Genomic DNA, 22,458 nt, shown 5'->3' on the forward strand with positions numbered 1-22,458 from the left:
AAATTACAGACAGAACTGGTAAATCCACTTTATTATAGGACAACAAATATTACACTATTGACAGGTGTGTCACATCTCAACTAGATAATTGGGACACTTAGACCAAGGAAGCAATAAGTACATTGTGTTCTGCAAGTAATACAAGTGCAGAGCTTCGTAATTAACAAAACCCATGTGTACAGTGCTCATAGAGACTACAAGGATCTGAAAATATGAAAACATGATCTGAAAAAGTTCTATGGAAAGTTTCAGACCGTGAATTCCATGATCAGAGATCATTAGAAGAGTATGTTTTAAGCTGGATGCTAACATTTAAAAGCAGTCAGACTGAATAACAAAAAATAAAACGTTATGCATGTGTTAATGCACAGTGCCTGTACATAGATAAATGTACAAGTTCCCAGTTCTGTTAAAAAAGTTTTACTACCCCCTAGAGCAGGCATTCCCAACCACGGTCCTCAAGGCACACCAACAGTGCACGTTTTAGTGATATCCAGGCTTCAGCACAGATGGTTTAATCAGAATCCCTCAGAAACTAATTAAGTCACCTGTGCTCAAGCCTGGATATCTACAAAACCTGCACTGTTTGGTGTGCCTTGAGGACCGTGGTTGGGAAAGCCTGCCCTAGAGAAAGTAATGCGAGAGACTCCAGGTTTATGACGAAGATATTGTCAAATGCTACACAAATATATATATTTTGTATCAAGCAAATGGTACTTAGGTTATTGCTATGTCTGGTAAACGCCGCAGTTTCCTTAAACAATATTTAGAACTTTCTTCAAGGACCTTTATGGCAATAAGATAATTTCTTGTTACTTTCCTCAACTTCACCTGATCCTCTAATAAACCGGTTGATAACCACTAAGAGTATTTTTCTCTTCTGCTTATTGCACTATTAAAATCTGTAAAAATCGCTCTCCCCACTGCTATTTTTCCATCAATACTGAAGTACACTATTACTCTGCCTACATGGAGATAGATATCTATATATAGATAAAAATAAAGAAAAATGTGTACTGGTGGTGGTGAGGCAGATGAAGACACACACACACCCTTACACATTAGAGCCCCCCTGAGCGATAAAAAAAACAAAAAAAACACACACACACACACAACACATGTGTACAATCATCATTAACTATACTTGCTCCTGTACCTCATTAGCTATATCGGCTGTGTCCCTAGTCATCTCATGCGTATGAGGCTTTAAACACTGTAAATTATACGCTTTTAAAAAATGCTTAAAAATATCACCTGATATTCTACCCAATAACCAACCCTCTACACATGGCACACACAACTTACATTTAAATGATATCTATTCTCACCCCATCAAACCAACACTGCTGTGGGACTGGATCATATAGCCCTACTAAACACCTAATCTCCCGTATAAACAAGTTTCAAAATCTTACACCGGAATGGAACCACTTCTCTAATTATCAGCGTTATTATTCTACTTCAAATACTGTGGTCTGTTTGCTTGCTTTTCAAGGAAAAACGGACCAGTATAAAAAAGGGAGGGATGCACACATTTTATAAAGATTACTGTGGAAAAACAAAAAAACAGTGCTTACACATATGCAGGTGTTGTACAGGATGCTCAAACAATCTTTGATCAACTCATCGCTGACTGCAAAAGAACAGGAACAGTTACAATTGTGAAAAGATAAAATACAAGAGGTGCAGTACAGGTGGGCACAGACACTAAAGGACAGTACAATATGATTGTCCAGAGAAAATAATTTGTGCAACCAAGAAATTTCCTGTAATGGGAAGTACATGCTTTTTTATTTTATTTTTGTTTAAATATTTGTCATTTTAATTGTAGACCCTCATTGACCAATTTAAATTATTTATCAGATTAAATTGGTCTTTTCTCTCTGCATATACATCGGAAGTCAATAAATATCAACAGAATTATTAAGGAACTATTTATTAGGTCTGCTGTAAAACAGTACAACCTATACATGAATTCTGGTGGTGTGGTTGGAATTACTTGCTCTAACAGGTTTCCCTATTAAATGGGAGGGACCATGTATTGTATCTATTTGGCATTTTCACAATGGATTAGTATCAGCCATGATTAAAATGGAACAGTCACTTGTTTAACCAAAGTAATATGACCAATATAGGGAACAGATAGTATTGCTAAACATTATGCAATTTTCAGGCTGACTTGATCGATATTGGGTAATTGGCCCGACTACCATTATGGCCCTCATATATCAGAACGACCTACATACAACCTGGTCGTGGTCGAACGAGTGATGGTTTGTGCTTTAAAAGCACATACGATCCTCTTAAGATCGTAATGTGACCCGAAGGATCAGACGTGCAGCACATCTGATCTAGGGGTCGAACTCACGACCCGCAATTGTGCACACAGTGCACTCATGATCCGTCAAAATATGGCCAGCTTTAGTGTGTGCACTGCACCAGGCCAGATTGTTGGTTCAAATTGTGAAGTTAGCTGCAGATATAGTTAATGCTGCACACGTTGGGACATTCCTGCAGGTATGGTTATGTTTGGAAAAATCCAGGCCACAGGCCATGTCCCAATGTCAGTGTATAATGTATTGGAGAAGAGACAATTTGGAATCAAAGGGATTATACTAAAAGATTGTCAATTGGCAATCAGGCAAATATTTGACAACAGCCTGTTTTTCTCCAACCAAAAATTTACCTGTGGCTGCCACAATTACTATAGTGTTCTATAAATTAAATAAATTAATGAAATCATGTTTATATTGTTTTATATACTCTTTATATTGAATACCATTATTTTTTTTACAAAAACAGTGGCAGGCTAAAAGTCATAAATATTTAATTTTTGAATTTAGTTTATTATTAATGATTTAAAGTTTTGTATGGTTTGTGGCATCTTAACTACCATGGCAACCACAATGAGCAGGGACACTTTGCAACACCACTCTAACAGATGTCTGCTTAAACACTAAAAGTCTTCCATCCTTTTACCCATTCTGCCATTTGCTATGGCATAAAGTGTTGACAGTTACTGTAAATTACAGACCGTGTTCTCAGTGTCAACCCCAACTGGGCAACATTGAGAAGGTCGACAGACAAAAAGGTTGATGTGTAAATGGTTGACACATGAAAAAGTTTGCCGTGAATTTTTATTCAACTTTTTTGGTGTGAATTTGTAGATTTCAACACATGGTCCCCAAATAGCGCACTGCTTTGCGTGCCACACTTTACCATTTGCATTCTGAATCCACATTGATGGTAAAATATAATAGTTCAAAGCAAAATAAGAAAAAAATAATAATGAATCGACTGTTTTAAATGTGTCAACTATTGCCATGTCAACCTACTGCTACCTGCAACACTTACTCCACCTCTAAAAAGAATTGTTAGAAAGAATTTCAAATCTGAGGAATAACGCACTTACTTTTCTGTTTCTTCTTCTGAGGAAAGAGACTTGGCCTCATAAGAATCTCCACAAGCAGCTGTCGGAAGAAAGTTACTCATATAAGAGTTAAAAGTATATAGAAAAAACACACAGAGAAATGAATACAGATAAGACTAGTGTTTGTCGCCACACCCCAAACCTTTAATATATAACCCTACTGACACTGATCTTTCCTGGAAAGCAAGGTTAGTGCCCTGCTGTCAACATAAATGACCCTATTCAATGCTCTTTTGCAAGCTGTGACAGGGAGCAGTGCTGATTGCTCTCGGTTCAATCTTTCTGGGTTTTTACAGCAAGTTGGAAATGGCGTTCGCAGCCACCAAAACAGCAAGGCTCGCGGCTAAACGCAGCAGGCTCCCTGCATTAGCCGTGAACATCGCCGTATGGGGGAATCCTCGCCAGTGAGGATTCCCCTCAGAACTTTGAAAATAGTGAGCAATCGGTGCAGGGGTTAAATGGCAAGGGTGGCTTGTTTTCAGTGATCCTCGCCTTTTAACCTCCTCGCCGTCCGCATTGAATACGGCCCAAAGTCTAGGACTTCTGCAATTGTTGTGTAAGTATTGTGCTGTTAGTAATGCCATTATTTCATACATAAAATGTGATCTGCTTCTTCATGTGAACGTGACTACTCAAGGAGCAATGTTGCTCTAATCCATAAGGGAAATGGTTGCCGTTTGGAATTTCGAAAAAGTATTCCTGGTTTTGGAAAAAATAAGATGAAAAACTTTAAGCTTGTCTCAACCTTGTGTCAATGTCAACCTATGGTATGTTGACCATTAGCGGTCGACCTAGACATTGTCAACCACCTATACCCTAACACAATTACTGTACTGCCAACCAGAAGAGAAAAACAGATTAAAACAAATTTATATCCAAAAAATATATAACTTGCTGCTCCCACTCAAAAGAAACCATCACACTTATTTTAACAATTGCAAACACACAAAGAACAGAAGAAGAAAAAATGAAGTTTGTCACTTAACCAAAACAGTTGAATCCATATGAGCCTTATGGACCACATGATCAGGAAACTCCTAGCAGATTTCCCAATACACAACCAGTGAGAAAAACTACAATATTATACTGAATACAGTATAATTATATAATATACAATCTGCTAAAAGTAAACAGTTTTTTTAATAAAATACTATCAATATAAAGTAAGCCATGGACTAATAAGTACTGTATGAATGATCACCAGCACATCTCCAATTAATGGTGCACTTACATCAACACCCCCAAATAAATCAAAGATGTAGGTGTTGGGAAAGGGGAACTCCGGACTAGACTTCTTGTCATCGGTCACAATTGCCATCGCTTCCATAGAAAGCAGAGGAGAAATTTCCTGTATATGGAGGATAAGGAAAAAAAAAAATTTGGTTTCAAACTGCATTTTACATTGTATTATATAGATAATGACCAACTGGCATGGCTTTTACTTTAATGCTACATAGATTAATTTGCCAGTTATGTGAAAGGTTTAACATTGTAACTTTATGCACAATTTTAAAGTTGAATTCTAAAGTGACAGGAAATTGCGGGGTGACATGCAATTGAGCTTTCTTTTCATGTGAATTGCGCAGATTAAGGTCAGGTTAAGCCACGCCTGGCGGCATAATCCAACCAAGCTACATTTGTATAAGCTTTGATGGGTGCCTTCTAGTGGCTGCTGGATGCGCAAACATTTGAATACAGCCCTTTGTGTAGATCAGTGGTCCCGAAACTGTATTCCGGGGCACCCTGTTGTGCATTGGGAACCTTGCAGGGGTACCACGGGTTGGTGGTCCAGGACCAATTTAAATGATTTATGAAATATACATAACCAGTGCTAGTGGCTGCCAATCATGTACAAAAATAACTAAATCCTGAACCCTCACCCTCTAACTGAACCTAAAGGTCCATACCCACTAGGCTTAATCACCCAGCGATGAGCTCTGTCATCGCTGGGGGGAGAGCCCCTCAGCGCGGTGAGGCAGATGGCTTTGCATAGCGCAGCGCTATGGAAAGATGTCCACAAAGTCACTCAACTGCTGATAATACAAGCAGATGAATGGGAGAGTGCATCAACTCTAATGGTCGGGTCGTACACACTGGGCAGCTTTGACCTGAAAGTCGCTCAAAACACTAAGGTTTAGCAGCTTTCAGCTCAAAATCAGCCAGTGTGTATGGGCCTTTAGGAAGACATATAAAACAATCTACTCAATGTTATATTTTTTATATAAATTTTCTACATTTTCTTTGGCCTAGGGGTGCTATGAAATGAAATGCTGATACTCTAGGGCAGGCATGTCCAACGTTGGCCCTCCAGATGTTTTGAAACTACACATCCCAGCATGCTTTGCACTAGTTTTAGCATTCTCTAATAGCAAAACTGTGGCAAAGCATGCTGTGAAGTGTAGTTTCACAACATCTGGAGGGCTAACGTTGGACATGCCTGCTCTAGGGCATGGGTCCTCAAACTGCGGCCCTCCAGATGTTGTGAAACTACAAATCCCAGCATGCCTTGCCAAAGTTTTGCTATAAAGGGTGTGTTAAAACTGTGGCAAGGCATGCTGGGATTTGTAGTTTCACAACATTTGGAGGGCCACAGTTTGAGGACCCATGCTCTAGGGTGCCGTAATTCAAAAAAGTTTGGCATAGGTTTTGACCACATAAATAAAATAATAAACTTGCATTTCAATTAAAAATGCGGTACTTATGTAGTATCTGGGCGTCCGATTTAGAAATCGGATCGCATCGCATCGTATCGCATCGCATGCGACCAAATCGTATGCGATGGTCAAGATTTTTCCATAGGATTCAATGTTAAAATGGTCTGAGTCCATTTTAACATATAATTCAATGGGAAAAAGGGGTCCTTTTCCTTTCCCCACTATCCAAGTGGGCATGGAGTTGGATATAAACCTGTGGCGAGCGTAGCGAGCCACCGAGCCCCGCGAGGGGACACAGAATACTTTTTAAGAAATATGCGTCCCCTCGCGGGGCTCGCTTCGCTCGACCTTCTTAACATTGAATCCTATGCAAAATCGCATAGAATCGCATCGCATCTGATTGTATGCCTTAAGGCAAGGCATACAATCACAAAATCGGCAGCCCAGATACTACATAAGTACCAAAAATGCTTTTTGATTTTATCTTTTCAAATGTTCACTGGTCTCTGTTTAAACACTATGCAGGGAATGTAACCGCTGTTCCTTGCGACCAAAAGGGATAGTCATAACAGACATTACCCTGACCACACAAGACTCAATGTGTTAGCTAATGCAAAACATTATTGAACATTACCAAATATCCCTCTTATGATTTACATTTTTCCCATTATGGGGGGGATATTCAATTATCCTCTAAACAGTTTTGGATGTAAAACAACATCTGGATATCGTAACCGATGATCATTATTGCGATACCAAATTAGAGGTGATTTTCTGTAGCCAAAAATGGATCTGCAATCTCATGAAAATAAATAGGATCTGGTGTATGTCCCGGATCCCATGTGTTATCGCTGGTCCAGCCGCTTTATGCTTTTGCATGCCCATATTCCCTGATAAGTGTGGGTATCAGGAGATACCGACAGCTAAGAGGTAGCGCTCGGCCCAGTAACTGGATACCTCCCCTATATTGGAATGGGCATGGTTCAATCTGTGCCCGCCTCTCTTCTGTACCTTCAGGATGCTCTGGCACTGAGAGAAATCACTGTTGGGGTGGCTGCCTTCATATAACTTGTGCAGAAGCAGAGGAATGCTGTTCCATTTAGCCTGTTTGTCTCTTCCTTTCAGCAGCTCCTCCGTAATCTAAAATGAATACAGATTTCATTAGAATGGTGGGTCCTGTAAAATCACAGCCACCCCCTTTATTTCCACATAATGCCAGGGAAATGTCAGTATACTGTAGATGCACACAGCTAATAGACAGAGCGGCCCTCATCCTCAATAGCATAAAGGAGAAAATCAAAATTAATCATGTTTGTACAATTTTATGAATTGAATAAATATTTCTTGAAAAAACCTGGTCAGACCAGTGTCACAGCTGCTTGAAACTGAATTCACATTGCAGGCCCAACCCAGGTCTTTACTTCACCAGTACTTGGAGACAACATCCTCACCAGGGGCCAACCCTGGTAATGACCAGGATTAGATTCCCAGCTAACACAATCTGTGTAGACCCTTTCACACCAAGCCTGGACCCAAGATGTCCCGGCAATAACTTAGTTTATTAGTTTGGTGTGAAAGTGTTATTACGTGGCAAGGACTTTTATTCTTCATACAAACTGCCTGTGTCTAGGGAGACTCTTTCTAACAATCCCATGAAAAGAAAACATTTTCTCAACTTTTGCTGTTTTTTTCAGGGCGTATACACACTGTACAAATTTTTGACCAATCTGAAGCAATTTTTTTACAATGACAGTGATCTGTTTCACACTTGCTGGATATGGAGAGAGGGAGCTGTGAAGACAGATTGGAGGTAGGAGCAGAAAGGAACTGGGGGTGGGGTGGAGAGTTATACCCCTTTTACACCAAAATACAAGAGTATACAGGGTCGGACACAGCATCATACCCCATTCACACAGCACTTCGACCTGGGTCAGACACAGGTCTGCGCCATTTACACTGAACATGGGTGAGCCCTGCTTTTCCATATGGATGCCAGGGATTCCATGCTCATTCCTAGGGAGGATTATATGCCAATTGCCATAGGGTGGCCTTATTTGCTCAGCCTCAGCGACCATTTGTATTGGGGGCACAAGAACTTGGTGAAGGGAGAAGTTGTGACCAACAAAATAGCACTTGACACTACACAGACACAATAGGTATATACAATACCACTTACAGCTACTGACACAACAGAAGCGCCGACAACAGACAGACACACAGCCACACACTGACACAACAGAGCTAGTTAGTAATCACTGCATCAGTCACACACGGGGAGGATGCTCTTTTCACTGACTGTGCACAGACAACAGCAATGCATTACAGCGGTCCCACTGCTGTGTACATCCACCCGAGACATCACATCCCACGTCACGCTATACACGGAGTATGTCACTGCCAGTACCTCCCCCTGCCCCCTGATTGGCAGCGGCTACTGGACTGCAGCCCCCCTGACTGCCCCATCCTACTCTCTCTAATGTCCCAACCCGTGCTGGGACCATTTCCACTGGCCTCTACCCAGGTCCTGCCTGTGTTCCACCCTGGTCAGGACCTGGTTAGGAGTCCCGTGTAAATGGGAACGGGTAGACACCCTTTACACCGCTGCTGACCTGGGTCCACGAAGCAAAAAACTTTTTTTGCAGCAGAGTACAAGGGGTATTAGTAGACTAAAAAAAAGTCACCGCTCAAATTTAAGGTACATCGCAGAAGCAGTCATTTTAATGGGCTTTTAACTGGGTGCCGGATGGCTCCCCAACAGTCGGGATTCCGACAGTCATTCATCAGACGTCGGAATCCCGACTGCTCCCTTGTGGGGGTCCACAAGGGGCTTCATTGCACTCCCCACGCTGTGCTGTCGGGATTCCGACGTCTGAGTAATGACTGTCGGAATCCCGACTGTCGGGGAAATATACCACACCCCTTTTAACTAGTACAGTGTATATTATATGCTCACCCAATAAAAGGACAATTATATTACTTAATACTCCAGACTTTGCATTTAATATTATGGCACTTTTCAATCCCCCAGATGGATACAATGATAGGTGGCTTAATACATACAACCTCTAAATGTTTTATTGATTTTTAATTACTATGACGACTTCTTAAAAAAAAAAAAAAAAGGCGAAATAATTGTCTGTGCTTTTGACGTATATGCAAGGGAAGGGTTGTCATGTCATTGCCTATTTATAAAACTTGTGATATGTAAATGGATAAAGGTGAAGAAAAGCTGTACTGTAGCATACATTGCAGCCAATGTCACTGCACATGAACCAGACATGCATAGATATGCAAATACTCTCTTTCAATTCTCTAAAGTCTAAAACATTAAAGAAGACAAAAGAAAAATATTGGTATGTTGTAGGGGAGGCTAAACTGTCAGAATTTGTCCACAGCATTTCAGCACATAACAATACACATCATAGATTACTGCCATATTAATTTGAAACTAATGCCGACACTATTAGCAATACTCATGCACCTTGATGGTAGTTATTTTAATTAATGACGTTAAAAGTGCAACAATATCAGGCTTTCAAATCAGAACTAGACAAAGCAATTTTCAGCACCACAGAATTTTCTTAGCAGGTTGATTCGCACTTATTCTAAATTCTTGGGACTAGAAATAGTTACATAGCATAAGGAGATATCTTGGTGATGGGGCCAAAGCGTAAACATGAAACGCATTAATGTAACCCTTATACAAATCGGAGTGTCATAGGGTGATGTGACTTAGATGCAAATATGTTATACTATGTAATTATTTGATCATGTTACTGCCAATCTCACCATTTTTTCAAATGAAAGTATGTTTTTGGGCACCAAAAATAATGGTTATTCATCAGACGAATTCAATTGTTGCTTTGATCTGGTGCCCATTGCTTTATAAAAACCCAAATGGACAGGGATTATCAGCAAAAATGGCTAATCCCTGCTTAGGGCTCCTAAACCATAGACACACTTCAAGAGGCTTTGAGAAGACGTGACCTCCTGCAGGTATGGGCATCTAAACAGAGCCAACCATTGGATCGCCTGAATTACACTCCCTAGAGGTAGGTGCAGGGGAAAACATTTGAATCGCCCCTGGTAGGAAATAAGAATGAAAGAACAGAACACACAATAGATCTTGTTACCTTACTTAATGAACCACCCTCAATACCAAACAATAATATAAAGAAGCAAACTGGTCCGCAAGACGCCATCATACAAGTCCAAAATTCTAACAGGTAATTGCAAAACAGATGTAATTTAAATACAACACATATATGGTGGGTATTCAAATAGCAGCAGGATTTACCCTGCAGTAAATTGTCACCCCAGAGGTATTCAGTTAGCAGGTATCACGAGTATCACGAAATGGCAAATACTTTTCTAGAAGGGAGTGGGAAAATTAGACATTCAATATTTTATATAAACCTCATAATGTGGCATACATACAGGGCAATTGTATCCCTGACTAGATCGCTTACAAATGAAGCATGAATCGCTCTGCCTGTGGGCCCGACAGCGATGCGCAGTCCCGTGCATTGCCATTGCTGGGACAGATTTATACCGCATGCAGTATAAATCTACTCATCGCCGGTGTTCTCTCACCAGACACTGGCCATGCCAGATCGCTCAGCACACTTTGCTGGTGCATTGCTGTGTGCTGAGCGATATGTGCTAAGCAATATTGCTCAGCACAGTGGCTCAGTCCCCCCTTTGTATCGGTCATAAAGTGGTGTACACATGGTGCGATTTTGACTAGGCAATTTCCCTTTAACCTCCTCAGAACCATACCATATTGACGATCTTCACTTCAGATTTTGATTATGCGCCATTTGGCCTATGGCCAAAATACATTACAAGCGACAGTCAAAATCGCCTTTACTGCTTTCTATTTTAAATTATGTATTTTTTTAAAATAATTATGTAATTGCCTGCAGTCTATTTATCCCTGCGATAAGGACCTCATTGGGCAACAAATCTGTTTCACAAGCAGGGGAAATACTGAGATTTTGGCTAACTTTCTATACAATTTTGACTATAGAGTAAAAATTGTGAGCCAAAATCACACCGTGTGTACCCAGCATAAAGCTGGGTACACAAATGATTGTTTTCTAAACAATATGCATGATAATTATGTATTTAACAATATTTTTGTGCATATTGTTTAGTGCGTACGCACTATATTGCACCCTAGTGCAGTGCAAACATCATCGCCTGGGGCACTTCATTCAGAAAATGCCGGTTCTCTGGACTATACATCTGAAAGTACCAGCATTTTTTGACCTCCCAGCTCTATTCAGTGAGAGAATTGAATCAACCCCAATGACTAATCCACAAATGTCCTGTGCTTGAGCCTTGTCAAATTAGACATTTATTAACAGTTTCTTATATACCGCACACATTACACAGCGCTTTACAGAGAATATTTGAACATTCACATCAGTCCCTGCCCCAGTGATGCTTACAATCTATATTCCCTACCACACGTACATGCGCACATATTTATTCTAGGGTTAATTTCGTTGGCAGCCAAATAACCTACAAGTATTTTTTTGGATTGTGGGAGGAAACCGGAGTACCTGAAGTAAACCCACACAAACACAGGGAGAATATACAAACTCCACCCAGTTAGGCCATGGTGGGAATTTAACCCATGACCTCAGCGCTGTGGGGCAGTAATGCTAACCATTACACCATCCGTGCTGCCAATAATTAAAAGATATCAAAACGATAATCAAATTTGTTCCAAACACACTAGAGTGTGTCCTTGTCAACACATGCAACAGCTGCTGTGATGCATTTCTACAGATCGTTTACGCATTAAAAGGAAGTGGAGGAATACACGAAAAAATAAATCACAGCTGGCTCAAAAATCTTTAAGATTCTGTTAAGTCACATGAACAAAATGGCTTATATGTATTTGGAACATATTACTATATTGAGATCTGTCGAATGACAAAAATCTAACACATAGAAAATTTGCCACTTAAGGGGTGTACACACTCACTCCCATCGATTTCGACTGAACCCCGTATGTATCAGATGTAGTTAAGCCGTCAGAGAGACGGCTAACTACATCCTGGCAGCCAGCCCAAGAAGCGGCAGTCAAATGCACAGTGTAGCAAAAATATTCTTTCTGGAGGTGTCTATTTGGCCGAGCGATAGCAGCGATGTGGGTCCACACATCGCTATCGACTGCTGCGTACACACACAGCGATTCTGCTTAACCTTCTATGCAATTTTTATGATATAGTCAAAATAGCCCAGACGATTCGCCCTGTGTGTACATGGCTACAGTAATTAAAGCTTACAGACATATACTACACACCCAGGTAGGTATTTTGACGATATCAGTAATACTTTAGGTAATATAAAAGTTTAAATTGTCTATTTATAGTAAGCCTGTATAACACAGTTAGGGGCAGATTTATTAAGCTTGGAGAAGAGATAAACTGGAGATAAAGCTGAGAAAAGGTAAAATGAGATAAAGCACCAGCCAATCAGCTGTGTTTGAAAAAGACAGTTGGGAGATGATTGGCTGGTGCATTATCTCCTTTTACCTTTTCCCCGCTTTACCTCCAGTTTATCTCTTCTCCAAGCTTAATAATCTGCCCCTTAAGAATAGGAAGGGAAAGAAAACCAGGCAAAGACTGCAGACCTAATCATTGGAAGGGTCCCCAAATTTGCCTCTTCAGGCACTTCCCTTGGAATTTACAAGCAAAGCTGGGAAGGAATGCAGAACTCATCACTCTGCATGAGCAGCTAGTACATATACAGCACCTACACACCAGTGTTTACCCATTGCCCCCATTCACTTAGCTAGCAGAAGAGCAGCATATACATACACAGCAGCTGCAGTACATGGAGGCTGCAGGGTTACGGTGAAAGAGGCTTTACAGACACAGAGATACGCGCTGCCCTGCTGTATACCAGGCACCTAGCAGACGCGGCGGTGACAGCGCGTAGTGTAAGGTGTGCTGCGGGTCGGAACAACGCCCACACCGCGTACATGACCTGTGGCTGGGCCCAGGTAAGTGCCTGTGTTACCTGGGAACCTCGGGTGAGGCCTCGCCCGGTCAACTGTCCCCGCCGCACCCGGCTCAATATGTTCTCCACCCGCCGGTGCCCAGAGCCCAGTCGGGGAGGTAGTGTCCCCGAAGCGGCCATGGATCCGTCCACTAGAGAGTAACGGGAAGTCCGGGCAACAGAGCGGATGTGGCTGGGGCAGAGAGAGGCCTGACATACGCCACGCCGGAAGCTGCTGCGCTGCTTGCTGGGTATTGTAGTCCGGTAGGGGCGCTGCGCTAACCGGTGTTAAGATGACAAACGTGACTCTGAGATGTTATTGTTTTGTGGGCTAAGCGAGTTGGGCAAAACGGGTCACTGAGTCCAAGTGGTCAATCCGTGAAGAGATCCGGATCTTTTAGGCGGAGCCTCCACTCACTTTGAAAAAAAGGGGTAATTTCATAATAACGAGGCATAATTTGTTTTACAATTATTTATTGCCACTTTTTAAAAACTTTTTTTGGTACTTATGTAGTATCTGGGCTGCCGATTTCTAAATCGGGTCGGATCGGGAGATCGCATCGCATGCGACCATGCGATTCGATGCGATGCGATGCGATGCGATGACCCGATTTTTCCATAGGAATCAATGTTAAAATGGACTGAGTCCATTTTAACATGGAATTCAATGGGAAAAATGGGTCCTTTTCATACCCCTACTATCCAAGTGGGCATGGAGTTGGATATAAACCTGTGTCGAGCGTAGCGAGCCACCGAGCCCGAAGCGTGGCGAGCGAAGCGAGCCCCGCGAGGGGACGAATACCGTCCCCTCGCGGGGCTCGCTTCGCTCGCCACGCTTCGGGCTCGGTGGCTCGCTACGCTCGCCACAGGTTTATATCCAACTCCATGCCCACTTGGATAGTAGGGGTATGAAAAGGACCCATTTTTCCATAGGAATCATTTTAACATTGATTCCTATGGAAAAATCGGGTCATCGCATCCGATATCGGATGCGATGCGATGCGATGCGATGCGATATCGCATCGCATCGCATCTGATTGTATGCCTTAACTTAAGGCATACAATCAAAAAATCGGCAGCCCAGATACTACATAAGTACCCTTTTTTTTTTTAAACAGTGAGCTGAACAACTAAGAACATACATGACCGAGTAAACACTGATCGATGGCAGGGAGCAGAATCGCCATCGATGGCAACCATCGATGGAGTCTGCACCGATTGCCATCCCTAGCAGCAGCAGCCTTGTTATTCTTTCTTTTGCAGTCGCAGCACTGTACTCAGTCTCCAGAGTTCGTACATCTCAGCTGCCACAGGTGTCAGTGCTGAACTCAGGCAAATGCATTGTAATGAAAAACTAAACTGAAAGTAAAAGAACGACGGTTCACCTTTTTGGGATCGGCGGTTCCCTCAGTCTTTTATGGGATCCGTTCAAAAGCCCCGCTTTGTTCGCGAACGACCCATCTCTACTAAGCATGACGGACAGGTAGAGACATGACGGGCAGGGCTGGATGTGGCGGCATGTGTTGGCGAATATCGCATTAGGGGGCCCATTTGCTATTGAATATTTGCGGCTAATTCCCGGAAAACATATGTGATATTCTTATGCTGCATCGTTCACTATTCTTGGTGTCCGCTTAGCACAGGCTATATTAACATAGAGAAAACTGATTTTGTGTCAATCATCTGCTTTGGGGATGTGAAATAATAGCATACCCTCCAACATCTGAAGGGCAGAAACCAGATAAAATTTGGAAAGGGGGTGTGACTACGGCCCCTTTCCTATATTGGATGGAGGGTTGGAGACCCAGAAAACCGGTACAAAGCCGTTTTTGGCCAGTTCAGGTAGGCGTAGGGTGACCACCTTTGTGTCGAGAGATTCCCGGACAGTGGCCCACCCCAGCCCCGCCCCTTGACCCCCCTTATCATGCTTTTTATAACCTTTGCTTCAGTTTTATTCTTGATTTTGCACACCGTAATGCCAGTTATATGTTACACTACACACTGTAATGCCCATTACACGTTTTGCCACACACCGTGATGCCCTTTACATGTAATGCCATACAACGCAATGGCCATTACATGTTATGCCACACACCATGATGACCATTACACATTCTGCCCATTACTCGTTATGCCAGGACTCAACAATTTGTATCTAAAGCAGGGACAATATGGACAGTGCATGCCAATAAATTTCAATGTAATGCCGATTATACGTCACACACCCATTACATAATATACCACATACCATAATGCCCATTACACGTTATGCCACATACTGTGATGCCCATTACATGTTACGCCATACACCGCAATGACCATTACACGTTATGCCACACACCGTGATGCCCATTGCGCCGCTGCCGCACAACTGATGCCCATTACTACTATGCCACCCACAGTGCCAGATATGCCCCCACAGTGCCACACATATGCCCCCACAGTGCCAGGTATGCCCCCAGTGCCACACACATATGCCCCCACATTGCCAGGTATGCCGCCAGTGCCACACACATATGCCCCCATAGTGCTATGTATGCTCCCAGTGCCACACACCTATGCCCCCACAGTGCTAGGTATGCCCCCAGTGCCACATATGCCCCCACAGTGCCATATATCCCCCCACAGTGCCAGATATCATATGCCCCCACAGTGCCACACATATATGCCCCCACAGTGCTAAGTATGCCCTCACTGCCAGATATGCCCCCACAGTGCCACACAGATATGCCCCCACAGTGCTAAGTATGCCCAGACAGTGCCACACATATGCCCCACAGGATAAGCAGCAGGCAGGCATTATAAAACGTCTGACACCTCACCTTCAGTAGGTTTGTCAGACAACGTGCTGTAGCTGATTGGGGAACCCACGGAGCTGATTACAGAGGCAGGCGGCCAGAGACCAGTTCATTGCATAGGCTGGCTGGCTGGGGCTGGCTGTCAACTTTTAGCGTGGGTGGCATATGCAATCAAGTGGCCAAGGCTTCAAAGCCGAATTTCCCGTGAGGCACGTGCCTAGGGGCGGCTCATGTTTGGGGCGGCACTTGGATGCCTGTGATGGTACTGTCAGTCCAAAATGTACCAATAACTGCAAAATATCCACTGTACTGTACTATATTCCATCTTAAATAGAGTGTAAATGGATAGGACATGCAGATACTGCCCCTGTAAACTGTCCTACTTAGTAAATATGTATTCATAATAAAACAACGTCACAGTTAGTGGCTTTTTTTATAAATCCATTATATTGGCTATTATCAAAGGAGGGCTTACAAGCAATCAATAAAAATAATATAATATAATTAGACAGAGGGTGGGGGCAGCGTTATTGTTGTGCCTAGGAGCGCCATCATTCCTAAATCCGCCCCTGCCAGGCTTTTCTACCAGCCCTGCATATAACCCTGATTGTCCCTTCCATAGCCATCTCTCATTAACCAATTGATAGCTCTTTCTCACTGTCATTTCCTTTCATATACTGTAACACTGACCCCCTGACAACTCACTCACTGTCCCCTTCAATGACAGTACACATTGATCACCTCACAGACCTCTAACAGCACTTATACTGTAAACTGACTGCCTCATTCACTGTCCACATCACAGCACCCCCTTCCTCCTTCAAATACCCCTTTCAGATCTTAATGCCGTGTCGGACCCAGTACCAACCATGGTTGATGCTTTCACATTAAACCCAGAACACCCATTATACAGATGGTGTTCCGGGTTTAACCCTTCTTATAACCCGGGTCGAATTGACAGGTTGGTTATTATTCTCTGTGTTGCTTTCACACCACAACTTGATTTGTGTGAACCCGGAAACTACACGGGTCTAAGGTGCGGTGAGAAAGGGGGTGTAAATCAACCTCACAGCATTCCCCTCTCTTTCAACTCACTCAGTACAGCAGCGGGTGGTGTTATGGCAAGAGCTGGGATTAGACAGCACTCTCACAATGTGGCTTCATAACAATATAATAATAATAATAATAATAATAATAAAAAATAATAATAATGTAACAGGATAAAATCACAGTAGCAAGACCATGGTAGGATTCACTACAGAGTACACTAACAAGCAGCTTAATTTGCTTCTTATAATAGCTTATGCCTTAGTTTAATGGGGGTCCACAGAATGTGGCTATGACTGAGTTGGGGGCTCGCCTTGAGTTAAATTGTGTGTTGGGGAACTTGCAGTCAGCAGCAATCCACTGCTCTCTTACCAGGAGGAGCTGCTCTGCTGCTTCAGAAATGCTTCCCTCCCTCATGCACAGTAATATTACTGAACTAATTGAGCATCTACCACTATCTGTATGTAGAAATAAAGCAGTCCGTATTTTCCCTGCACAGAAACAAAATAACTCACCCAAATCTAATTCTCTATGCACATGTTATAACTGCCCCACCTGCAGCGCACATGGTTTTGTCAAATTGAGAAGGAATTTGCCTCTGAGAGTGAACCAGAATATGGCCCACTGTCTCCTTTTTTAAAGCGCAGCAGAATATGCTGCGCTATATAGGAAACTGTTATTAAATAAATAAAGAACCATTATGCTCGGCCCCTGAGAATTTACATTCCTAAAGACCAGCAGCAGGCGTCACGTTCACTTCAGGTCTTTGAAATGCAACCAGAAGCAGGCAGGTACGCTCTCTAGTTTTTGTTCCACAACCAAGTCCCCTATTGGCAAACAGTCCAGTTACCGCAGCAACTTACGTAATTGAAAATATTCTAATTGCGGTTTTTAGCAAGATTAATTTACCAACATTATTTAACAATACGTTTTTTGACAATGTGACTTTTTTAACCATGGGTTACCATATTGTATTATATATATTTTTTTTATTATTATTTTTATTAAATATTATCACAAAAACATTTACATTAAATATTATCACAAAACATTTACATTAAATATTATCACAGAACATTTGCAGAGAGAAAGATACTTTAAGAGTTCATATTTCACATGTAGCTTTTCAATTTTTTTGTTACACCGAATATGCAAAAAGAACGAGAGGTGTTTTTCTTTATGGTCACCTATGTTATTTCTCTTATCTCACTTAAACCATGCATTTTTCCTAGCACCCCTTTTTTTTTCTGGCTTCCTATATAAACCTTGGCCCTCCCATTAGTTATTCCCTTTGTGTGTTATGTTAGCTCAGAACGGTTCCTTTCCCCTTGCAAGCAGCTCTGTATTATACCATGTTGTTGATGAAATAGCTTTTTTTATTGTGTTTCTTGTGTGGAGGGATAATGTTTTAACATGCGGCAGCCATATATCAAAGAATTTTTTTTTTTTTGTCCTTGTTCTTGACCATTTCTATCCAGTCCATCTGGAACAAATGTATTATTCTGGGGATTAATATTGCTATTGTTAGTGAATTTTTATGTATCCACTGTGAAAGTATTGTCTTCCTTGTGGCTGCTGCTATTTTGGCTATGAATATACGTTGCCCTTGCAAGAGTCCAGTTTGCCTGCAGTTTAGGTCAATGTCCCACAGGGCCCATTCTGGGGTGAGGGGTATTTTAATGTTGTAACTATTTTGTACATATTCCCTTACTGTTTCCCAAAAACTGTGTACCTCCTCACAACTCCACATGCAATGTATCAGGTTCGCCCACGGGGTTGAACATTTAAAACAATTTGCATCCGTTGATGCTCCCATCTGAAATCTCCTGTTGGGTGTATAATATGCTCTGTGCAATAATTTATACTGCATTTCTATATAGGACGATCCTACTAAATTTTTATTTATGCGAGTAAATGCTGTAAGCACAGATTGAACGGTCACTTCTGGCAGATCTTCTTTCCACCTTGCCAGCCCTGTCTGTAGGCTGTCTACCTGAATTTGCCGTTTAATCTGTGCATATAATGCCGACGTTGTACATTTTTTATTTTTGGCATTGCGTGTCATTATTTCCAATTCTTCCATTATATCCTTAATTGTTGGTCTTATCTTTTTGTCATCTACATAACTTCTCATTTGCAGGTATTGGAAACTGGGGATATTTAAGTTGCTATACTTTCCTTTTATCTGTTCGTATGATAGTATTGAAATGTCTTTCTCTCCTATGACATCCATTATTGATCCAATACCTCCCCTCCTCCATTCCTGAGCTATTTTCTTATTCTGAATCAGGGGTTCTTGTGTAGCTATGTTATAATGAACTGATAGGAATATTGATTTGTGGGGGGACAATCCCTGCCTGGACCGGGCCATTCTCCATGCCCTGCAGGTGGCTGTCAATAGGGGATTATCCAGCACCTTGGTTGGAAATTTTGACGGTCTCATATGTAACAGGTTATTTAGTGGGATATCAGGGCAGAATGCCTGTTCTAATGAAACATTAGCATAGTTGTCTGTATTATTTATCCAATCAATTGCATATCTGTAATTTGCGGCTAGCACATAGCTGCGTATGCATGGAAGATTTATTCCCCCTTATACGGCCTACACACATGCCGATATTAAGGCATTGGTACTTGTTTCCTAGCACGGCCACATATCTTATGGATCGTGTACCTTTAGTTAAGGTACACGATCCATACGATGGACCCGATTTCCTTTGAAATCAGGTCCATTTGGCCGGCTAAGACACAATATCGGGGGCATCGCGTCGGTCGGGACCGTTAACAATGGTCCCGACGCGACCGACGCGATGCCCGCGATTTCCCCATAGGGTTCAATGTTAAAAAATATTTTAACATTGAAATCGTGTCGGGAAAGGTAAAATATCGGGGGCATCGCGTCGGTCGGGACCATTAACATAGGTCCCGACGCGATGCCCCCGATTTTTACATAGGCTTCAATGTTAAAAGATTTTTTAACATTGAAATCCTGAAAAAATGTGAAAAATGTGAAATGGGCCAATATGACCCATTTCACATTTTAGATGTCCCCGTCGTCACCCCACGATAGACGCCAACCCGAAGCGTGGCGAGCGCAGCGAGCCCGCGAGGGGCGGCGGTGCGCGTCCTCCGACCTTTTCATTCCCCTACTATCCACGTCGGCGTGGAGTTGAGAATAGAATAGTGTGGCGAGCGCAGCGAGCCACCGAGCCCGAAGCGTGGCGAGCGCAGCGAGCCCCGCGAGGGGACGCGGATACCTTCACAGTTATACGCGTCCCCTCGCGGGCTTCACAGGTGTCCGTGGCGACGCGGACACCTGTGAAGTCCGCGAAGGGACGCGTTTACCTGTGAAGGTATCCGCGTGCGCTCGCCACGCTTCGGGCTCGGTGGCTCGCTGCGCTCGCCACACTATTCTATTCTCAACTCCACGCCGACGTGGATAGTAGGGGAATGAAAAGGTCGGAGGACGCGCACCGCCGCCCTCGCGGGCTCGCTGCGCTCGCCACGCTTCGGGTTGGCGTCTATCGTGGGGTGGGGTGTACGCCGTGACATTTGGGGGGGTTGGGAATATTTTACATTGAATCCAATGTAAAATCGGGTCCCAGGGACCCGATTTACATTTAATTAAAAAAAAAAAAATCGGGTCCAAAATCGGTCGGTCGCGACGATCGCATCGCATGCGACCAAATCGCATGCGATGCGATCGACCCGATTTTTCCGACACGACCACCCCGATGTAAATCGGTGTGGCCGTGCTAGGAAACAAGTACCAATATATTTTCTAAGCGATTTTGCTTAGTTTGGCAAAGTCGCTTAGCAAATGCCCTCACATCGGTGTATGTGTGGGGGCTGTATCGGCATCCGTGCGCGTCCCCGCGCGTCTTTATCGCTGGCCGAGATTGATGGACAGTGTCCATCAATCTCGGCATCGGCAGTGTTCTCCCACTGGAGAACACTGGCGCTGTCTGCTCGCTTAGCACACAGAGCTGACAGCTCGCTCTGTGTCTGGGCTGTCAGCTCTGTGTGCTAGGCGATAGCTGCGCAGCACAGCCCGACCTAGCATAGCTAGGTAGCCCTGCACACATCGGCATGTGTGTAGGGCCCATAAGTTGGTTGTTTGACTTAGCTTGTACATGGATATCCGTGGTTTTTTCCCCGCCCATATAAAGGTGCTGATTGCTGTGTTTAGTGTTTTTATATCTGCTTCCTTTAAAATGTATGGTAGCATTTGTATGTAGTATAGAAAACGTGGAAATGCTACCATTTTTACTAAATGGCATCTTCCAATATAGGATAGTGGGAGACATCTCCAGGATTTGAAATCTCTCAGAATGCGTGTTATAATGGGGTAATAATTGCTATCATATATCTCTAGTGTATTTTTTGATAGACTAATGCCCAGATATGTCAGGGCTGAGGCCCATGTAAAGGGGAAGTTTGTATTATATATTTTAATGTTTTTTAAAAAACTGTAACTCAGCCTCAATTGAAAGGGCATAACCCTTTTAAGTATTTAAAACCCACCATGGGAGAGCCTCTCTATTACCTTGAAAAAGACTGTCTAGTCAAAATACATTGATATTTCTAAGAGGGACGTTCACACACTAGGACACCTTGCAGTCAAAACAACAATTTATCTGAATGGTGAGCTACTATTTTTTTTCTCTCATCCATTTGTATATTTATTTTATTTACAGTTTCTTATATAGCGCAGCAGATTCCGTTGCGCTTTACAATTGTAGGCAGTAATAAATAAACTGGGTAACAACAGACAGATTTGGATGTTAGAGGGCCCTGCTGCAAGCTTACAATTTATAGGGATATAGGAGGGAAACACAAGGACAGGCACCAGTAATAGCATAGCAGTCCCACCAAGTTGCAGGTCCAGAAGAGAAGCTATATAATACATAAGTGCCTCAGAGGGTTATGCGTGTGGTACTTAAATATGATAGGCTTGCCTGAAGAGGTGAGTTTTCAGGGAACGCTTTAACGTTAGGAGGCTAGTGGAGAGTCTTCTTGTTCGTGGAAGGGCATTCCATAGGGTGGGAGCAGCCCAATGAAAGTCCTGTAATAGTGAATGGGAGCTAGTGATCCGTGAAGAAGAGAGATGCAAATCTTGCTCAGAGTGGAGTGGCCGAGATGGGAGATATTTTGTGATAAGTAGAGATATATGCTGGTGCAGTATGGTTAATAGCTTTATATGCAAGTAGAAGTATTTTATATTGAAAACGGTAAGATACAGCCAACAAATGGAGGGATTGGCAGAGCGGATCAGCAGATGATGAGCGTCTTGCTAGGAAGATCTGCCTAGCAACAGCATTTAAAATGGTTTGCAGTGGCAAGTCTGTTCTTGAGAAGTCAAAGGAGATTATTGCAGTAATCATTGCAGGATAAAATGAGTGCATGGATAATTATTATTATTATTGTTTATTTATATGGTGCCACAAGGGTTCCACAGCGCCTGACAATACATAGATGAGCAAAGAACAATACAAAAAAAGATTGTGATTTACAG

The 22,458-nt window shown here is 42.6% G+C and overlaps 1 protein-coding gene and 1 long non-coding RNA gene across 2 annotated transcripts in view; one reads left to right on the top strand and one right to left on the bottom strand.

Moving 5' to 3' along the window:
• The window catches only part of TRPC4AP (transient receptor potential cation channel subfamily C member 4 associated protein), a 32,637-nt gene extending 19,295 nt beyond the window's left edge, over positions 1–13,342 (bottom strand). The window contains exons 1-5 of the mRNA XM_083147607.1: positions 13,120–13,342; positions 7,096–7,224; positions 4,662–4,778; positions 3,413–3,470; positions 1,578–1,633 (exon numbers count right to left, since the gene is read on the bottom strand). Coding sequence (XP_083003733.1) covers positions 1,578–1,633; positions 3,413–3,470; positions 4,662–4,778; positions 7,096–7,224; positions 13,120–13,239 — 480 coding nt within the window. The 5' untranslated portion in view covers positions 13,240–13,342. The remainder of the gene's footprint in view (positions 1–1,577; positions 1,634–3,412; positions 3,471–4,661; positions 4,779–7,095; positions 7,225–13,119) is intronic.
• A 48-nt stretch (positions 13,343–13,390) lies between these two features.
• The window catches only part of LOC146008390 (uncharacterized), a 43,376-nt gene continuing 34,308 nt past the window's right edge, over positions 13,391–22,458 (top strand). Inside the window, exon 1 of the long non-coding RNA XR_014444500.1 lies at positions 13,391–13,530. This is a non-coding gene — a long non-coding RNA (uncharacterized LOC146008390). The remainder of the gene's footprint in view (positions 13,531–22,458) is intronic.

Source organism: Crinia signifera, chromosome 6, assembly GCF_055691185.1.
Source record: "Crinia signifera chromosome 6, ASM5569118v1, whole genome shotgun sequence".
Classification (NCBI taxonomy): Eukaryota; Metazoa; Chordata; class Amphibia; order Anura; family Myobatrachidae; genus Crinia; species Crinia signifera.